Source organism: Diabrotica virgifera, chromosome 8 (genome assembly GCF_917563875.1).
Source record: "Diabrotica virgifera virgifera chromosome 8, PGI_DIABVI_V3a".
NCBI classification, from domain to species: domain Eukaryota; kingdom Metazoa; phylum Arthropoda; class Insecta; order Coleoptera; family Chrysomelidae; genus Diabrotica; species Diabrotica virgifera.
The window spans coordinates 26587701-26610166 of NC_065450.1; the positions used below are offsets into that span (position 1 = coordinate 26587701).

The 22466-nt window shown below is 30.9% G+C and overlaps 1 protein-coding gene and 3 long non-coding RNA genes across 8 annotated transcripts in view; 2 read left to right on the forward strand and 2 right to left on the reverse strand.

Annotated features, from left to right (window-relative positions):
* Window positions 1-217: 217 nt before the first annotated feature.
* On the reverse strand, window positions 218-2111 carry LOC126890718 (uncharacterized). Of its 2 annotated transcripts, none has more exons than XR_007700423.1 (3): window positions 1846-2111; window positions 1332-1643; window positions 218-667 (listed from the first exon to the last, which is right to left on the reverse strand). It is a non-coding gene; the product is annotated as an uncharacterized LOC126890718 (long non-coding RNA). The 2 variants fall into 2 exon arrangements; XR_007700424.1 differs by having other exon boundaries at window positions 1842-2111.
* A 4993-nt stretch (window positions 2112-7104) lies between these two features.
* LOC126890712 (uncharacterized) lies at window positions 7105-11645 on the forward strand. Its single transcript, XR_007700415.1, has 4 exons — window positions 7105-7311; window positions 7421-7581; window positions 7703-7936; window positions 11118-11645. It is a non-coding gene; the product is annotated as an uncharacterized LOC126890712 (long non-coding RNA).
* A 488-nt stretch (window positions 11646-12133) lies between these two features.
* LOC126890711 (uncharacterized) lies at window positions 12134-17399 on the reverse strand. The gene is made up of 2 exons (XR_007700414.1): window positions 17235-17399; window positions 12134-14089 (listed from the first exon to the last, which is right to left on the reverse strand). It is a non-coding gene; the product is annotated as an uncharacterized LOC126890711 (long non-coding RNA).
* A 478-nt stretch (window positions 17400-17877) lies between these two features.
* LOC126890706 (zinc finger protein 678-like) overlaps window positions 17878-22466 on the forward strand; it is a 138949-nt gene continuing 134360 nt past the window's right edge. The window contains exon 1 of one of the 4 annotated variants that reach the window (XM_050659872.1): window positions 17878-18287. In XM_050659872.1, the coding sequence (XP_050515829.1) occupies window positions 18164-18287 (124 nt within the window). In that variant the 5' untranslated portion in view covers window positions 17878-18163. The remainder of the gene's footprint in view (window positions 18288-22466) is intronic. The other 3 variants (XM_050659871.1, XM_050659869.1, XM_050659870.1) reach the window with 3 other exon arrangements.

Here is a 22466-nt window from a genome sequence, read left to right on the forward strand (position 1 = left end):
ATACATCTTGTATATATAATAGGATTTTTTTCAGAATCAGATATTTTATTAAGATTTACTTACCATGCCCTATCTATGTGCCAGGCACTTAACAGTCTATTAGGAGCAATACCCATTACATTTGACGAGGCATTGTAAAAGGTGTCACTTATGCCTGATATGAAAACATTTGACTATACATATAATACCAACACAGACATGTATTTAAAAAAATTGGTAAATTAAAGTAGGTATCTTTTCTATTTGAAAATAAGAAAGCAGTACAAAATCCATTCCCAAATTCATCTTTTACTAATACTGTCATAAGTTCAAAGTCATAGGAATTGAGCCCATGAGTTCCATCGATTGCGATAAAGGATTTGCCAAACTTAATTAACATTTCCTTTTGGCACAGTATTAAGGAAAATAAGACAAAAATCATAAATGTTAAATTCAGAATGAATATCCATTAGTATGCCCTGTTGTTTGTAAAATAATATTGGACATGAGTCTGTAAGCATTCAACCCAAAAATAAACACTGGTTGCATCATCCTTGTACATATACCCATCTTTCAAATCAATGCCATAAGAGAGTTTAATGTTTGTGATATCTTTTCTTGTAAGTAAATTAATTCTTTTTAATTCGCCTCCTATGCTATTATGCTATCCTGAACAGTCTGAAGTTTACTAAAAAAGTAAAATATAGGTATAGGAGAATCAAACACACTAGTTTGAAATTGTAAACTGTAGTAAATATTCATGAGTATAGGCGGGTTGACATTACTAGTGAATAACGAACGTGGCTCACGCTTACGTATTTTGCCCGTGCTATTGTTAGATATTTTATTATCTATTTTCAAACCCAAGCAGTACATTTGTATTTATGCAATGCATAGATACAAATGTACTGCGCGAGTTTGAAAATAGATAATAAAATATCTAACAATAGCAGGGGCAAAATACGTAAGCGTGAGCCACGTTCGTTATTCACTAGTAATGTCAACCCGCCTTAATATTTAAAAAGTGGTTTAGTGGTAACATTCTTGTTTTAAATTATATTGTGTATATCGACAGCGGAAAGGCAGGACCTCATAACTGAAAAATTTGTATAAAATGAGTTACTTCGGTTTTCGCTTTAGAATAAGTGTATCAGCACCTATTAAACAGCTTTTAGAGCTGGGAAAGCCTTTTGGAAGCCTTCTGGAAACTTTCCCAGCTGTATATAAACTGCTGTATATAAACTAAAATAACTGCCGATAAACTTATTCTAAAGCGAAAACTGAAGTAACTCATGTTATAAAAAATTTTCAGTTTTGCCTTTCCGCCGTCGATATGCAAATATTTCACTTACATTTTTGAAGAAAGTCTCAAAATAAACTTTGAAGAGATATTTATCTGATATTGGTATTTATGTAAGTGCTCTATATCATCCTCATGCCTATAATGTGTTTTAAAACAGTTTCAATATTTTTAGATACTATTATTCGACTAGTACGCCAAATAAACATTTTGCAGGATCCTTGGGATTTTAAAGCTCTTTCTCTATCTTGTTTTGAAAAATAATTTTTTGAGGATCACATACATATACATTCATAATAAGATGTTTCATGTTCTTGTACTCTTGTTCTCTGTTCTCTTCCTGTGCCATCCATACAGTGCAAATCTAAAAAAAAAAACAACATAACAGGTGATTACACGGGCAGTTATACTACTTACAGCTTACTTTGTATCTAATCTATTATCTAGTATTACTCTATATTAGTATCTACCTACATAAAACTATCTTTGAAATCTAAATTTTTGATATCAACATCAACCTTAATACTTAAAAAATAAATAATATTGTGGAAGTTACACGTACCTACCTAAAAGTTTTTGAATTGCAATTTTATCAACTGGAAAATACTTCAACATAATGAGTTTTAAATTATGACAAAGCACAATATTTATTGTTTCAATTTACGTGTAAATAAAATAATAATAATCTTAATCACTTGTAAAAGTAAGGTTAAGATTTTTGACTTGAGAAAACAGAACTGTCAAATTTAAAACCAAACTGCTATAAAATTTTAAAATTCCCGCTAAAAGGAATCTGGCAACATTGCCGTCGTTTGCTGGACATTTAATCTCTCCCCTAAAAAGGAGAACAACTTACTACAACACGTTTTTTCTTTTTTTTTTTTTAAGAAAGGTCAAAATCTTTGAAATAATTTGGTTTTTTAGTAACCCGACCTGAACGCTTTGGAATAAGTGATTCAGGTTCACTTTCATCACTTAAGTTCTCATTTCTAGCATTATCGCTCGACATAGAAAATGATGAATTATCGCTAAGATATATATATATATATATATATATATATATATATATATATATATATATATATATATATATATATATATATTCAATATCATTACCTATAACTTCCTGCGAAGTTGCATTACTTGAGTCAGGTATATCAGAGCAATTATTACTTATTAAAGTGTTATTCTGCTCTGTTTCAACTAAAGTTGTTTCATGCTCTGAACTACTTAAATACTCTGATGAGTCTGTCTCAGACAATGTTTCTTCTGTAATGTTTTCAACCACAGTAATATTAGCAGCAATATTTTACACAGTATTTTCACTCAAAGTTTCACTAAACCTAGTATTATCAATCTCGTATAATAAGTCATTACAACAATGTTTTATAATTGTAACAGGCAAATTAGTTTTATTTATAAATTTCCTATTTCTCCTCAATTCATTGCCTTTCGTATCCGTAAGGATATAGGATCTGTCATTATATTTGCCAAGTATTTGTCCCTTATTCCAAGTGTTATTTTTTTGAAATAACACGTTATCACCTTTTTTTAAGGGAGGCAAATCTTTGGCATTTTTATTATAATAATGTTGAATTCTTTCCGAATTTTGCTTTAATTTTGTAGCGACTTGCTCCTGATCAATAATCTTTGGATATAAATTTACTGAAGCAGAAGGAAGCTTTGTTTTAACCAACCTACTTAATAGCATTTGCGACGGTGCATATCCTAAATTAGGAAGAGGGGTGCTTCTATATTCTAATAAATAGTGAGGCAACTCATCTACAGAATTCATTTTTTTTAACATATTTTTTGATATATCGACATACTTCTCCGCAAACCCATTTGATTGGTGATGATGCGGACTTGAAAATTTAACATCAAAATTCCAAGATTTTGCAAAATTTTTGAATTCAACACTATTATATGGTACATTATCAGCATAAAAAACATCAGGAACACCAAATTTAGAAAATATGTCTTTACAATGTTTAATTACAGTTTTTGCAGTCTTATCATTTGTAGGAAAAATCTCAAGCCAATGTGAAAAGCTGTCAACTATTAATAAATAGCTTTTTGATTTAAACTCAAAAAAATCTGAAAATAATATTTCCCAGGGTCTATCAGGAACTTTATGTGCAATCATAGTTTCTTTTTGATTTGCTGGTTTATTTAGTTGACATTTCTCACAGTTAGAAATAAAATGTTCTATATCTCTAGTCATTTTTTGCCAGATCATAATCTCTCTTGCTCGTAACTTACATTTTTGCATCCCAAAATGAGCTGAATGAATTAATTTAAGCATTTCAGATTTAAGTTCAGAAGGAACAGTAATTTTTTGATTATAAAATAGTAAATTATCTGATAAATAGATGTTATCCTTTAAATTATAAAAATATTTTAAATCCGAAGATAACTTTTTGTTATTTTTAGGCCAGTTATTTACGCAAAAGTTTTTAACTTGGGATAAAATAGGATCCTTTTCAATTGAGTTTTGAAACATTATTTTTTTTTCTTTAGACATCGGTACAGTTAAAGAAAGAGAATGTACAGTATACTCTAACTCCTCGTCAACTTGCATTGGACTTTTAATGAACGATCTACTTAATGTGTCTGCAACAAACATTTTAGAACCAGGCAAATATTCAACTTTAATATGATACTTTTGTAATCTCAACAACATTCTTTGTAGCCTAGCACTGACATTAGCACGACCATAGATCCAATAATGAAATTTTTCACAAGAAAATACAATACTAAGTAACTCCTTTTCAATCTGAGCATACTTTACCTCTGCTTTATTTAGAGAACGAGATGCAAATGAAATTGGATGTTCATTTTGCATCATACAAAAGCCAAGACCTTGACTTGAAGCATCTGTTTGTATTTCTATAGGCAAATTTTCATCAAATATTTTCAAAATCGGTTTATTTGTTATTAAAGTTTTTAAAGTATCCAACTCTTGTTGATGAACATCTAACCATTCAAAATTTATGTCATTTCTTGTCAGATTTCTCATCTCAGAGGTTAACTGCAACATCATGATCTTGCTCATTAGAGCCATATATAATAATGTCGTCATAATAAATACTTATATTGGGAATATCTCCAAAAATTTCCACATTTTTACGTTGAAATATCTCTGGAATGCTACTAAGGCCAAAGGGCACTCTGTGAAATTTGTACCTTCCGAATGGAGTATTAAATGTGCAGAGATCTGAACTTTTTTCAGTTAATTGGACCTGCCAAAAACCATCTTTCATGTCTATTACTGAAAAAATTGTTTTTCCTTCTAACTTAGAGAGGATTTCGTCACATCTGGGAATAACATAGTGCTCTCTACAAATATATTTGTTTAATGGTTTTGGATCCAAACAAAAACGAAGGGACCCATTAGGTTTTTCTACAATCATTAGCGAATTTACCCATTCCGTAGGATAATCAACTTTAGATATTATACTTTTCTGTTCAAGATCATCTAGTGATTTTTTCAACCTGTCATGCAAGGCTAATGGGAGCTTCCTCTGTGTTTGAATCACAGGTACAGCATTATCTTTTAATTTTATATCTACTAAACCTGGCATGCAACCCAAACCTCCAAAAAGATCTTTAAAGTTCGAGTACAACTCCTCTCCTTTTTTAGGCAGAGGTTAATTTTCATTAAAAATTTTCGTATGTACAGAATTTATTCAAGAAATCATTTCAACAGTCAATACATTTTCTTCCATTATGGCAAATAATTCAATAAAATAAGTTATAGCACACAACTGCCGTTTTGTAGGTTACGTTAGCCAAATGTCAATTAACGTTAACCTGTGTGTGTATTTTCTGAAGGGTTTCAAAAACTATTTCAAGCAAACACGTTATCCCTTATTTATCACTCAGTGCGCATGACAAGTATAACGTTTTACGTTTAACGTACGTCAAAAAGTAGAGGGTCTAAAATCTCTCTAAAGTGCACTTTACATCAACAATAAATTGAATAAGAAATTGACAAAGTTATTCAAGGCCAAATTTGACTTATACAAAACATCCAATTTTGCCGTGAATAAAAAGAAAATAAAGAAATTTACAAAATAAAACATATCCAATTGTTCTATTTCATCAAATTCCTTAATTTTCTTTTACAAACCATACATTTTGTACACGTAAAATTTGGCCTTGAATAACTTTGTCAATTTCTTATTCAATTTATTGTTGATGTAAAGTGGACATTATAGAGAGATTTTAGACCCTCTACTTTTTGTCTGCCAACAACTTTCGAAAATATTCATTCATCTTTATTTATTCACTGCTTAAAACTAAATAAAGTCGTTCAAGTACTTCTACAACTAAAAACTACACAAAATCAACAACAAAATGTTCGCAAAATACAACTAAAAAACTATGAAATGGGTAAAAAATTGAAGAAACACAATGTCAAAAAATATAAACAAATAAAATATGTTCGTTTGCGGACCCAGTCTGGGACTTTTAAGTCATGCCACGCTCCACTTGTCGTGGACTAGTCCCTGAATTGTCTCTGGGAACATGATACAATAAATAACATAGTATCATGTCTGCGAATACACCACATACACTTTAAATTAGGCATTCCAAATCACGTGATATATTATGGCTGCTGGATGGCGAAACTGTCATCCATAGGCGTATCCAATGTTTAAACCACTTCATATTTAATTTGCTATCACAATTTCACAAATTTCGCTACACAATTAACAAAAAAACAAAACCAAACAGAATATTCTTTACAAATTTGTCAATATTCAATGTAAACATTAAGGGCGCTTTACAGCTTGCAATTCTACCTGCAAGACGCAAGAAAGTTGCCTAAAAGCATGCGCAGTATGTCGTCAGTTGATTATTGCATGCAACTTCTTGCAATTGCGCGATAATCGGTTTGGTGCCATTTTTTCTGCAAGTTTTCATGCAAGTCTAGGGGAATTTGATTTTTCCACAATATCAAATGTCATAGACGACACGTATTCACGAATACATGCCGATCAGCTGTTTTCTGTTTGTGAAATATATCAACGATGGAAATGAATGAATAATGAAATGGCACTTTCTGAGATTCTATAATTATTGTAAATAATTGTATATTAAGCTACGGAAGCTCTCTTTCCTCTAGCTTAAGTACCTTAGGATAATAATTAATTTGTGTTTCGCAGAAATAGTATTTCGAAATATAGATTTCTTTGTAATTGTTCAATTTTTCCCAAGGGTTTATTAAAATGTACATTCATTCCTAGAAAATTAGAGTCATTTTCATCATCTACTTGGATAAATTCTTCTGTTGGAGATACATTATTACCCATCTTCTTGTTCAACTAGATCTTACTCACCATCTCCGATCTCGGCGTTCTAAATTAGTGACTAAAAGGCTGGCTGCAGCAATAATAATACTTAAAGTTGCTGCTACCGCCTTTTTCCTTTTATATTTGGTTATTTCTGATAGTCTTGGCATTTCGAAATTTACCAAGTTAAATAAACAGCAATAAAGTAATTAAAAAAAACAAAAGTTTATAAGTTAGGTTAAGGGTAAAACTTTCAAATTGCATGCCAGCCGGGTTGCAAGCTGTAAAAGACCATGCAATAGACTTGCATGAAAGTCTTGTATGCAAGAAATTGCAGCAAGTTTTCTTGCAAGCTGTAAAGCGGTCTTTAGATACGCCATGACCACCCCCCTTAACTATGGCTATGGCCATGTCAGTTTAGCCATCCACCGGCCACCACTGACAGTTCATTTGAATCCCTAAAGCGCGCCACGCACGGCGAGCTAAGCTATAATATATATTTCAGATTTCGGATTTATTCGCGCTGCATGTCACTTTGACTTTTGTTGGTGGAGACAAGAGACAGTTGACAATTCCTGACTGTAAATTGTCAGATTTTTGGTTTGATTGTTGTTTTTTTGCCAAAAACTTTTTGGTTAACTTATTACTTATTTATTTTTAGAGGTGATAATACATATTTTTATATAAATATAACTAAATCTTACATTTTTTTAGTGGTAAAAATAAGATAAAAAAGTAAGTATTTATTACATTTTAATACATTATAAATATGGAACTAAAAACAGTACACATATTATTTTTATCAGTATGTATTAATTTATTAATGAATTATTGTTATTTACAGATGAGTGATCATTTTACATCCATCCAGCGATGAGAATTTAGAAGGAATTGACACTTAGGGAGTACCAAAAAATTTAGATTATTTTGAGGAAACTGTGCCTTTGTTCGATGGCGATATGTATGTCCTGGAACATTTTGGCATCATCAGAGTAAAAGTAGTAGGTAAGCTTATCAGAAAGATTTAGGCACTCTAAATATTCTCATTATCAAAAAGGAGATTCGCAAAAGATTTCTCCGTTAAAATGTTTGACCATTTTCATGCTAATGAGGTAATTACTTTTAGAGATGTTACAGGTCCATTCAACACATCCAAAAGTTGTTTACACAAAATAGTAAGGAGAATCACTTTTTTATCTGCTGAATACGTTCGTTGGCCAAATGAGTAAATGACAATGAAAAACAGACTATTTAAAGATATTTTCGTTATTGCAATTTCCCAGGGGGCTTATGTGAAAATCGATAAACCAAAGGAAGATCCAGATTCATATTAAAATAGGAACAAAAATATTCAATACAGGTAAAAATATGTAATATTTTTGTAATTACATATACAGAGTTAACCTAGTTAAACAGGGTTAAGGCCGGTTTTTCAGTGATGGGTTAACCTATTTATTTTTCAGTCACCGAAATATTTATGGTTAATCAGTTTTTCAGTACTAGGTTAGAGATTAAGCCCGTTTAAATTAACCAAGATTTTAACCGATACTCGTTAGATGGTTTAACTCCGAATTTTGTGGTTACGCTTGTGCACGGGTGCAGTGAATGCATCAGAGTCGAATTTGGAATGTTTATTTTGAAGAGAATAGTTAGGTATTTTGTTTTTATCGTGGGAAATATTCTTCCTTGTTATTATTATAAGAAAATTATATATTATTATGGTTATTATAATAGGAAGGAATTGTAAGGAAATATGTTTTTATAACTGTAACAGGTATCTTTGTTTACACATACTTTAACAGGATTTAATGCATGATTCCTAGTAATATTTTTAAAAGATAATTATGTCTATACAGCAAAATAATTATTTACTACACAGTTCGACTTCTTATTTCCTGGCTACTAATTTCCAATAGCGATATCACCCTGGTCTTTGACAAACGAAATCGGCAAAAAAATTCTAAATCGTCCCAGTAATTGTAAATGGTCTCTTCTGTTATGAAACCGAGGTAGATGCTATGAACTAAATAAAGAATCCGAACTTGATATTCCATTAAACATTTTTTTTTAATTTGGTTATGAAATTGTTTTTATATATTCTTTTGAAGTTATACTTCTTTACGATCGAGGGTGAAATTTTATACTTGCCTGGCGCATCCGCAGACAGATAGTATGTAGTTCGTTGCTAATCTTTCAAATTATGTAGGTATGTATCAGCGCAAATAAGTCATTAAAAGAATATATTAGTGTTTTTAGTAAATGTATTATTTATTATAATTTTTGTGTCTTTGGATTTGTCTTCCTCAGTAATAAAATATTTTATAATAATAGTAAGTATATTTCCTTTAAATTTTAAAGTATTTTGTCAGTATGTATGAGAAATCTTGTAACCTGTCAAAGCAAAGGGATTTAGCTCAGTGGTAGCACGTTCGACCGGAGATCGAGAGGTCCCTGGTTCAAAGCCTTGTGTTATCTAACTTTTTTTTTATTTTAGTATTGTTTTAATAAAAATTTTTGGAAAGTAGTAAGTAAAAATTAGTTTAATCTTTAAATACAAATAACCTGTTGAAAGTATATTTATTTCGTTGAAATCATATATAAGTATAACTTCTTCGGTGCGTACAAAGTACACACACATTCTTTTTTCTGTCAAATTGCTCATTATTTCTCGAATTGCACATGCGCAAGTACAATTACTGCAGCCAACATAAGAAAAAAAGTGGTTAGCTAACTGAAATTTTTTAAACTTGGTTTAAAGCACTGAAAAATGCTAGGACAGTTAAAATATTGGTTAAAATTTAAACTAGGTTAGCTAACCAACATTTTAACCTCTCACTGAAAAACCGGGCCTTAGACATGCAATTTATTTGAAAATTAGTTTATGTATACAAATAGGGCCAGTTATCCATTCATAGTTTTCAAACCTCTCTAAACTATCTGTACTATCTATTACCCAAAGACATTGGATATTATTTTAAATGTGTATAAATATGAAACAATTTAACAGAAATTTTCATTAGACAATGATAGATACAATAAGTTGTCCTCCTCACCAACAAATACATTTTAACCCTTAATTACAGACATTCCATTATTACAATGTTACAGAGCCCCAGTATTTTTTACCGGTCATTATAAAATAGAGTCGATATATAGGTAAAGCTAATAAAAAGAAAACATAAAAATTATGCATTATTATTTTTCTGGAGTCTCTAGATATGGGAGAGCTGGTGAAATGAGTGATAGCAAACATAAAGGATTCGATTTCTAATTCGAATTCAAATTTTGCTTCCAATCGATTGGTTATTATTCTGGTGTACAGTTTGTATAAATGGTTGAGTAGAGAAATTGGCCTGTAATTCTCTAGGTTCATGTTGTCACCCTTTTTATGAAACAGAAATTTTCATTAGACAATGATAGATACAATAAGTTGTCCTCCTCACCAACAAATACATTTTAACCCTTAATTACAGACATTCCATTATTACAATGTTACAGAGCCCCAGTATTTTTTACCGGTCATTATAAAATAGAGTCGATATATAGGTAAAGCTAATAAAAAGAAAACATAAAAATTATGCATTATTATTTTTCTGGAGTCTCTAGATATGGGAGAGCTGGTGAAATGAGTGATTTTTAATAATATAATACAAGTTTTTTAAAGAATAATCTAATAAACGATAATTGTGGTAACATTTTTGGTCTATTGGAACAAACGGCCATAAATGCTATGAACAAAAATTTTGATTTTTGTAACAAATAAACCTAACATAGAATTACAAAGAAACAGAAAATAGCATTGACAAAAATTTATACATCCATGAAAAAAAATCTGCAAGAGTTTAAATTGTGATAAAATTAAATGACAATTCCATTTTTGCAAAGTTTCCTCCTCCAAATTTAATCTTCATTAAAGGTCCCCGATGATTTCCACAGTCCATTTCTTCACTTTTTCCATAAAAACACAAAAAAATATTATAAACATTTCACATTTCACCCATGTAAGACTAATTAATACTTACTTAAAACAGACCTCTGGTAATTTTTACCGGTTAAGATTTTTATGTGGGTTACAAAAGAAAAAAATATTGACAATACACACTACCCGCTTTGACTAGTACTGATATACAAACTGCCCGAGAGGTACAGAGACACATGAACTTAAGTGGTGAGGTTACCACAAAATTTGCATTGTAGGAATGCCCACCGGGTTAGGAATGTCCACCATTGTGAATAAGGGTTAGCGCCGGACTCCACTTGCGATTTGCAGTCGCGAAGATTGAACACATTGTTTCAAATACAAGTCAATCCATGATTATTTAGTCGTAAATGGATTGACTTGTATTTGAAACAATGTGTTCAATCTTTGGGACAAAACTATCGCACAACTACAAATCACAAGTGGAGTCTGGCGCTTAAAGTGCATTTAATATACCTATATTGATAAGCTTTACAGAAGATCTGTGCTTGGACCCACAATTTTGAGATTGCAGTTAATTTTTATATTCATATCACTCAATAGGCACATATTTTTGTTTCAGGCACAAATGGTTTATGATCACGAGAAAATGATCAGGGATATATTTGTTGTATATCCAGGTTCTGTACACTATAGCAGAGTTTTAAGGAGATCCAATTTGTTTGCAGCTCTTCCACAAAGATGTGGTGAATACTATATTTTAGGTGATAGTGAATACACATGTTTAAACATTTTTTGACTCCAGTTAAAGACAAGGGTCATTTAACAAGACAGTAAAGAAATTATAATTATTGTTCAAAAATATTGTTTTGGATTTCTCAAACAAAGATTTATAGGCAGCTGTATCACCATCCATTAAGAAATATTAGAGATATAGTCCCATTTATAAGGGCTAGTGCAGTGTTACATAACTTAGCAATTGATGATAATTTGCCCATCAATTGAATGTTGATGCACCTCATCTTCTCATTACCAACATATATGAAATTGATGCTGTATATAGGTGGTGTTACAAAAAGAAATTCATGCAAGGTTTAAATTTGATTTTGTAATAATTGTGTTTAATAAACTATATTCAGACACTTTCAAATTATTTGCTTTATTAAAACAAACCATCATTTTATAATAACCTATGTATCGATGGCTTTAGTATGAAAACCTCCTATCTTATTTTGAATGAACTGAATTTCACAAGGTAGGGTCACCAGCGACCCCAAAAATATTTTTAAAAATAAACGACATTTCAATATTTTTTAAACTTATTTAGCAAACATAAAGGATTCGATTTCTAATCAGAAATTGTATTGTTACATAACAATAAGCAATACTAATATACAGAGTAAGTCAAAATATAAAAGCACTTATATTTGACATATCGATGGCAGAAAGGCAGGACCTCATAACTGAAAAATTTGTATAAAATGAGTTACTTCGGTTTTCACTTTAGAATAAGTGTATCAGCACCTATTACACATACACTTATTCTAAAGCGAAAAGCGAAGAAACTCATTTTCAGTTATGAGGTCCTGCCTTTCCGCCGTCGATATACTTTATAAGATATCATTGATATAAACAAAGTTAGAAGTTGAATAGTTTATTTTTATATTATTTACAATCTTTACAAATACTAAATTGATGTTCTGCACAGTAAACACAAATATAGCAGCCTTTTCTATCCTCAGGTGGGGTCAAAAATCAGAAATGTGCTGCATTTACGACTAAATGTGAACTTTCATAAAAACATACGTATCATCGGAGTAACTCGCATGTCAAAAAAATTTGAGCGGTGGGGTCACAGGTGACCCCACTTCGTGGTTTTAGGGTTAATAATAATTTTGGATATTGTGAAAAATGAAAGGTAGTTTACTCTTTAATAAAATTCATATTTTTTGACAAACCTAGTATACAACTGAAAATTTTTTATATTTGATGGTTGTCTAAAGGTTTCAAATCATGCAAAGCTTTTATAAAGAATAACTTGTTCCTAAAATTGATAATAAAAAAGTTTTTCATATGGTTCCAACCATGGACGTATAAATAAAGATATATCTTTATTTATACGTCCATGGTTCCAACTTACTGAGACATAAATTTCTTTGCATTTATTTTATTATATTATGATAAGGTTATTAAAAGGCTACAAATGTAAAAACATGCATTTTAACTTTTGTTCTGTGTCATGGATAACATACAGTCAATATTTCACATAATGTTTTATGATGTTCATAAAACAACAGCTAACACACTACATATTTACATAATTAACTATTTAGATAGGAAATAAGCCACAATTAAATAAATAATTTTATTAACGTTTCGACACCCAACTCGGATGTCGTTGTCAAAATACAAAATACTACTAAATTAAACAAAAATGTTGTTGCTAAGTAAAAAATTCTTCTAGTAATTTATTTAATTTGACTCATTTATATTGGCAATTCAGACATATATTATACATTTTAAAGTAGAAGACTTTAAAATGATATTGCCAATATTTATGAGTTGCGTTCCTGGGACGAATTTACTGAAAGATAGTTCATTCGATTACATGAAATCAACCTCAACTCAAGAATATCCGTCACAAAAAAAAAATCATAGCATGTGATCTGTCTTTAAAAAGACAACCAAATGCAACGATGACAGTAAAATTCTCGCGTTAGAGATTCCATAGTAAATCACTTTTTTTGCATTTGGTTGTCTTTTTAAAGACAGATCACATGCTATGATTTTTTTTTTGTGATGGATATTCTTGAGTTGAGGTTGATTTCATGTAATCGAATGAACTATCTTTCAGTTAAGTCGTCCCAGGAACGCAACTCATAAATATTGGCAATATCATTTTAAAGTCTTCTACTTTAAAATGTATAATATATGTCTGAATTGCCAATATAAATGAGTCAGATTAAATAAATTATTAGAAGAATTTTTTACTTAGCAACATTTTTGTTTAATTTAGTAGTCTTTTGTATTTTGACAACGACACCCGATTTGGACGTCGAAACGTTAATAAAATTATTTTTTTCAATTTAATTGTGGCTTATTTCCCATCTAAATAGTTAATCATAAAAATGCCACAAGAAAATAGCTTCAGAACAATATTTACATAAAGTACAAATAACACAGAACATACATTTTTCCAAACTTATTGAATTAATTTCTAAAATTAATTTGAATTAGCATTTGTTGGAGTCTTCTTCCTGTGAGCAGATCTCTATCACGAATTCTACCTTCTATATTTATTCCATTGACATTTCCATAATCAATATCTATATGATTGTTTTCTTCATCACCTAAACCAATAGGGGGTACATTATGCATACCAATGCACAAATTGTGCAGCACAGTGCATGCATTATTATTTATTTTATTCAGCCATGGTTGGAGTGTAAAATTCTATGTCTCCATTTTAAAATCCCATTGCATCTCTCTATAGGGGATTCAGTTCTTCTGTGATGAATATTTCTTCTAGAGTAGCAGGTAATGCATTTTGGATGGATGTCAACATCAACTGACTTAGAGCATATCCAGAATCACCTTAAAGTAAGAATAATTGCATTGCTACAAAATATTATGTACATTTATGGCCTGAAGACCATGGCAAATAGTTTATGTTAACTCACATTAAAAAAAAGACCTGTGTCTGTTGTTATTAATGTTTCTAATAAATTGGTAGGCTACACTATCATTGAAAATACTTATAACTAAGTATCATGACTGCTAATTAAACGAATTAATTTGTTGAATCGAAAAGATCTGCAAAATGAAATGAAACTACTTGAATTGAAAAGGAGTTTTGTACACATAAATCTATGTATTTACATCAAAATGATGCTGTTAGCGTGATTCCTTGGATAAATAATATGTGTAATAAATAAGGTGATGAATCACCTGTAATTTATTACAAATTACAATCGAAAGTAGCAGAAAATAATATGTATAAGAAAGACGATATTGTTCTGATCTTAATGACCCAGTATCAGATTGAATTATTAAAGAAATTTGGTAGAAACCTCATTTGTATAGATTCCACACATAGCACAAACAGTTATGATTTTCTATTAAGTACTCTTGTTGATGAGTATGGAGAAGGTATTCCTGTGCCATACTTAATTTCAAATAAAACGGATAAATTTTTTATGGCCCATTTCTTTTAAATTATTAAAACTGAAACTGGATCTATAACTGCTAAAGCAGTGGTTCCCAACCTTTTATGTCTGGCGACCCACCTTCTGATGTTTTTTCATATTCGCAACCCATCCCTCACCCATGATGTTATATGTATATGATATGTATGTTATTCAGTTACTGTAAGAGCTACGCCGCGACCCACCTAAAATTCGCCCGCGACCCACTAGTGGGTCGCGACCCACCGGTTGGGAAACGCTATGCTAAAGTATTTATGTGTGATGATGATGCTGTTTTCTATAATGCTTGGGTAAGTGTAATGGGTTTACCGCTACCTTGCTTATTTTGTGCTTGGCATGTTGATCAAAACTGGCAAAAACAATTAAAAACAGTAAATAATGGCTCTCAATAAGTTAAAGCTGAAGTATATAAATGTTTAAGACTTCTAATGAACAGTACCAGTGAAAATGAATTTAGCAATCTTCTAGAAAATACCCTAAATGAACTTCACAACAATGGCACTACAAAAGAATTTACTATTTATTTTCAACATAACTATGCTAATTGAGTGAAATCATGGGCATATTATTATAGGTATGGATTGGGAATAAATACAAATATGTATTTAGAAGCATTCCATAAAGTCCTAAGCATATTTTTTATTTGGAAGGAAAGAAGGTAAAAAGACTGGATAAAACGACAGATGATCTAATGAAATTTACTAGGGATAAACTGTTTGATCGATTGACAAAAACAATAAAAGGAAAGTCAACTTATCGAATTACCTTAATCAATAAAAGTCAACAAAGTAGCTTTGAAATAAGAGGAAATTACTGGCATTTTTCAAAATTATACAGGGTGTCCCGAAAAGATTGGTCATAAATTATACCACAGATTCTGGGGTCAAAAATAGGTTGATTAAACCTCACTTATCTATATACAATAGTGCACACAAAAAAAGTTACAGCCCTTTGAAGTTACAAACTGAAAATCAATTTTTTTTTCATATATCGAAAGCTCAGGAGATTCTTTATTGAAAATGGACATGTGGCATTCTTATAGCGGCAACATCTTAAAAACATTAAAGTGAAATTTGTGCACCCCATAAAAATATGGGGGTTTTGTTCCCTTAAACCCCCCAAACTTTTGTGTACGTTCCAATTAAATTATTATTGTTGCACTATTAGGTAAACACAATATTTTTAAAACTTTTTTGCTTCCTAGTATTTTTTTTGATAAGCTAGTGTTTATCGAGATATTTTGAATATTTGTTGAATCCGCCACATATTTGTATATGATTAAGTACGATTATAGAGAGCTGTTAATAATCTGAAAATTTATTTATAATTTAGATCATTTGGTATGTTTTGAAAAAAAAGTTACATCTTGATAAAAGGTGTAAAAACAGTTGTAATACTGTGTTTATTTAATGGTACCAAAATAATAGTATAATTGGAATGTACACAAAGATTTGGGGGATTAATGGAATAAAACGCCCATAAAATTTTTATGTAAACATCTTAAAAAAGAAGCTGCATCCCGATAAAAACTGGCTTATGTAAAAAATACTAAGAGGCAAAAAAGTTTTAGAAACATTGTTTAACTAATGGTACCACAATAATGAATTAAATGGAACATACACAAAAGTTTGGGGGGGGGGGCTTAAGGGAACAAAACCCCCATAAAATGTTTATAGGGTGGACAAATTTCACTACCTATATAATTTTATTTTAAGATGTTCCTGCCATAAGAATGCCCCATGTCCATTTTCAATAAAAAATCTCTAATAATTTTCGATATATTGAAAAAAATCGATTTTCATTTTGTAACTTCAAAGGGCTGTAAATTTTTTTTATGAGCGCATTTTTAGGTACTAAGGTAAGTTAGGTGCAATCAAACTATTTTTGACCCCGGAATGTGTGGTATAATTTATGACCGACCAATCTTTTCTGGACACCCTGTATGATATGACAGAGAAAATTATTCAAGTAAAATTTATAAACCCCAATGCAAATACCTGAGGGATCAGTTCTTATTGTACTATTTTTTATTTGCATAAATTCATTATCGCTACTACATTTAGAAGTAAGATAAAATTATTTGCTGATGATATCATTATAATTCATTTTAATAATATCCAGAACAACATAGAAAGTTATTTAAAAACAGTAATTATGGAGGAAGATGATACTTTTTTACCTACATATTTTTAGTAATTAAATAAATGTAGTTAATTAATGGACTAGATCATAAATTGTTACATCCCTTTATTTACAGCGTAAGTTGTGATACAAATTATTAAACTTGAAGGCTAGAAAAAATTTGAAAATTTTGTAGGCATAAACATTTTTGAAAACATGATGTGCTTTATTTAATATCTTACTCATTAAAATAATGGTTAAAAATTCTTGTACCATAAATAAAGTAAATAATCACGTAATATAGAAATAATTAACAAAATGTTACATTTTTCTGAAAATTCATAATTTTTGGTGTTTAATCTTATGATCTTAAAAATCATAAAGAGGAACACATTTTAATTTGTCACTATTACCTGTATTGACTAAGGTTTGCTTAATACAAATTATTCTTTGAATATACGTATAAAGATGTTTTGTTTGCGTCTTTTGATCCCTGAAAAATTAGGCGAAAATAAAAATTATACATTGAAATTGAAATTAAAATTTTTTTTCCTTGCATTCTTGGATGAAATGACAATGACATCCGTCAACACGACTGCTTTCATTAATATTTCTTCATTCTACCACATGGCGCTGCCATCGCGTCAAAATATTTGCAAAAATATATCGCTCCCATATCGCTCGGGTAGGCATATTCGAGATATACATAGGATATTCGCAAAGACTCGCCTGCCGTTGGTGAACTGAAAATCAACTGTCATCAATACGCCTAACTTCACGCGCAACTATGATATGAGAATTATAAAAAAAATGCATTACAATCCAGATCCCGTAATTTTTTGAGCATTATTAGTGAGTACAAAGACATACATAGTAAATTTGGGTCAATGTCTCCACCAACAAAACTTATATCCTGGGAAAAATCAGGATACGTTCGGGATATGCAGCGCGAATAAATCTGTAATATATATTATAGCTTAGCTCGCCGTGCGTGGCGCGCTTTATTGCCTCTCGGCGGTTACATAAACGTCAAAGTTACGAAATGCCCTATACGGCCTTACGTCCATTCCATCAGTATTGACAGTTCTTTTGTCCGACAGTCCGACACATGTCCGACATTTTTAATCTTTATAGGTGTCTTTTGCAAATGTTTAAAAAAATAAAAAGAGAAATTCTGCATCTTCAGCGTAGACGTACTACGCAGACATAATAAATGAGTAATATTATAATACAACTTCTATAAACATTTTTGATGTGACTTGATAATTTTATTCATATCCATATCTTGTTCTATTGATATTTTCCAATATTTGTATTCGGCTTTTTGCTAATTTGCTTAGCTATGGAATTTAAGATTGAAATTAAAGAAGAATTTGTTGAATATGGCCAAACATTAGGATTAGATAGTCAGCAGCAACAAACATCAGATCTTTGTGACATGAAGCATGAAGGAGAAGGTAACTGGGGTAATTTTTATCTGTTTAGTTTACTGATATATACCATTTTTACAAAAGTATAACCTTTACAAAGCATAGTTGCATTGAAAAACGAACCAAAACTAAATTACTAGCTAAGTAATCATGCTCTAAACGTAAATAACTCATAAACTATTAATGTGCTCATTGGCAGTTCCTGAAATTCTTGTAATGGGTTCATTTGGACAATAATTTGTAGTGTGAATAATGGAATGTTGAAAACCTCAGTATTAATAGGAGTTCTTTTAGTATTAACTTCACTGTCCAATAAATCATATATGATTCAAAGAGCCTGTTTATAACTAATCCCTGCGTCCATGAATCAAATGTGATTCAAGAGTAGGTCTTATTTTGTAGGCAGTTTTAAAATAGAATGTGATGATAATCAGATAATCATCACAAATAAGTATCATGTTGTAATAGGGCTTTTCATTCAGTCAGTTGTTTCGAGCTTCTGTCATGTGTCACATAATATTAATATATCTACGACATACGTTATTGGTATATACAATAATACAAACCAAAGACGTATGACGTAGATATGTTAATATTATATGACACATGACAGAAGCTCGAAACAAATGACAATCGATGAAAAGCCCTACAGGGCTTTTCATTCACAGTCATTCGTTTCGAGCTTCTGTCATGTGTCACATAATATTAACATATCTATGTCATACGTTATTGGTATATACCAATGATACAAACCAAAGACGTATGACGTAGATATATTAATATTATGTGACACATGACAGAAGCTCGAAACAAATGACAGTCGATGAAAAGCCCTATTGGGCTTTTCATTCACAGTCATTTGTTTGAAGCTCCCGTCATGTGTCACATAATATTAATATATCTACGTCATATGTTATTGCTATATACCAATTATACAAACCAGACATATGGCAGAGATATATTAATATTATGTGACACATGACCGAAGCTCGAAACAAATGACAGTCGATGAAAAGCCCTATAGGGCTTTTCATTCACAGTCATTTGTTTCGAGCTCCTGTCATATCTCGTATAATCCATGTATATTAATATTATATACAGATTATACAACATATGACAGAAGCTCGAAACAAATGACAATCAAAAGCCCTATGGGGCTTTTCATTCAGTCATTTGTTTTGAGCTTCTGTTATGTGTTACATAATATTAATATATCTATGTCATACGTTATTGATATAACCAATGATACAAACCAAAGACGTATGATGTAGATATATTAATATTATGTGAAACATTTCACAAGCTCGAAACAAATGACAATCGATGAAAAGCCCTATAGGGCTTACCAGCTTCTGTCATATGTTGTATAATCCGTTTATATTTTTATTATACACGGATTATGCTATCCACCAGTGCTATCCCCTCTACACGTGTAGAGGGGATAGCACTGGTGACTGTATTATGCTCTCTCACTGACCAACTGTTTTCTGACGGTTTCTGACTAGTTTGACTGTTTGCTAGAACAAACCTAATAATATACGGTGGAACCCCGATAAGTCGGCCCCCGATAACCCGGAACTCCGGCTAACCCGGACCGATTTTTATCAGACAAACATTTCAACAATAAAAATGTATTGCTGTTACAAAATCTCGTGAACCTAATTCATTCATTTGGTGACGTCAATATACGAACGAAACGATTGATGAATCCGACATTACTGAAAATATCAGGGTGCAGATGGGACCCTGTCGCGCAATTCGCAGCAAATAAAATAGTCGTATGTTTTTGGCTTCATTTTATTTCGGTTATACATACACATTTTCAAGGTTCACGAGGTTTTGTACCAACTCTATGTAATATAATATTTGAGAGATAATGGAACCGGATTGAACTACATATAACATAGTAAAAATGACTCATGGTACACCACATTCATTGTCGAAAACAACATGCACCTGTATTATCCTTTATTTTTTTGAAACTGTCTGTGTTAGCATTGTTTAGAAAAGACTATTAAAATTCTTTTTTTAACAATGGTCTTAGTATCACTTTTATTAAATAACATTAAGTTAAGAAAAAGTTTAACAGTTTTGCTCTATCTATACCTCATACTAAAGTTGAACAAATTTTTGTACTAGTTAATATTGGAACAGAGAAAGTTATTTTTGGCTCTGTGTACATACCGCCACGGTCTGATCATGAAATATACGAAGATCATTGTAATGTCCTTGATTTTATATTAATGAACAATAACTACTCTAAGGTTTTTATTTCTGGTGACTTTAATCTTCCGAATGTTACGTGGACAAACGATAATTTAGGAGTTAGTTTATTGAACTATCCACCAAATTCACCAGCTTTACATATGGTCAATTGCTATAGTTTTTACAACCTTTTTCAAAATAATTTTGTGTCCAATAGTAGAAATGTAATTTTAGACTTAATCTTTTCTAATTGTAACGAGTTGAGTGTTGTAAATGCTGCTGATTTAATTTTTCCTAACTCCCTTAACCACAATGGTGTAACATTTGATGTTAATATAATAAATAACAGTGATCCTTTAAAGTACGCAGAGTCATATTATGATTTTAAAAACGGTGATTATATTGGTATGAACTTTTTCTTGTCGGAAATAAATTGGGATTCACTAAAGGCTTTGAATATTGAAGACGCTTTGTCTAAATTTTACGATATTGTCAATCATGCAATAAATTCTTATGTTCCTAAAAAAGTATGTAAGACAAGTACATTTCCAATTTGGTTTAGCCCGGAGTTAAAACGACTAATAATAGAAAAGAAAAAATATCATAAAAAGTATAAGATGTTCAACAATTATGATGATTTTATTATTTTTCATAACTTACGATCTGAATGTAGTACACTGAGTAAAGATTGTTATAATTTATATGTTAGAGATTCTGAATTTAGAATTAATAATGACCCAGGCACTTTTTGGAAATATATAAACAGTCGCAAAAAAAATTATGATGTACCTTTCCATTTATATTTAGGAGATGATCAAAGTAGTTCTGGGGAGGAAGCTGTGAATTTATTTGCCAAATTTTTTTCTACAGTGTTCACTGACCATAATACTACCCCCCCACAATATCAATTTGAAAATGCTGGTAACATGAGTTCATGCTCTTTTAACATAAATACTATTTTTGAGAGTATTCACAATTTGGCTCCTAAACTAAATTTTGGCCCTGATGGCATTCCTAACTATCTATTAAAACAATGTGTTTGTACTATATCTAAGCCATTGTGTATACTCTTTAATAAATCTTTGCAAGAAGGGGTTTTCCCTGATTGCTGGAAACGAAGTTACGTAAAACCTATATTTAAATCTGGTTCAAAGTCAAATGTGGAAAACTACAGAGCAGTTTGTACTATATCAGCAATTCCAAAATTATTAGATTATTTAGTTACTAAGCAGCTTACTTGTGAATTCGGCAGTATTCTGGTGAATGAACAACACGGTTTTGTACAGGGTAAATCTACAGTAACTAATTTACTTCTTTATCAGAATGACATTGTTATTGCTTTGGAGAACAAATTACAAGTAGATTCCATCTATACTGATTTTTCTAAAGCATTCGATAAGGTCAATCATAATATCTTACTTGCAAAACTTACAGCATACGGTGTTTCTGGAAGTCTCTTTGATTGGATGCAAAGTTACCTGACTAATCGAAGTTTAAGTGTAAAAATAGGATGTTTTCTTTCTAATGCTTTTACAGCTACATCTGGAGTACCGCAAGGTTCCCACTGTGGCCCCCTTCTATTTAATCTGTTCTTGAATGATGTTCACTCTATTTTTAAGGAAGTTAACTTTTTAATGTTTGCTGATGATGTTAAAATATATAAGACTGTCAATAATGAGGATAACATTTTTCAGCTTCAGTCACAAGTAAATGATTTTTATGAGTGGTGTGGTAGAAATGATATGGAACTTAATATTAATAAATGCTTTTTAATAACTTTTGCTAGATCCCATTCGCCTATTCACCATCAATATTTTATTAATAATACTCCTGTCACACGTGTGAACGAAATTCAGGATTTGGGTATAATATTTGATTGTAAATTAACATTTTACTCTCACATTGACCATACTGTTTCGAAAGCATTTAAGATGTTGGGTTTTGTATTGCGTTCATCAAAAGATTTGTCAATTCACACAATAAAAATCTTATATTGCAGTATCGTGAGAT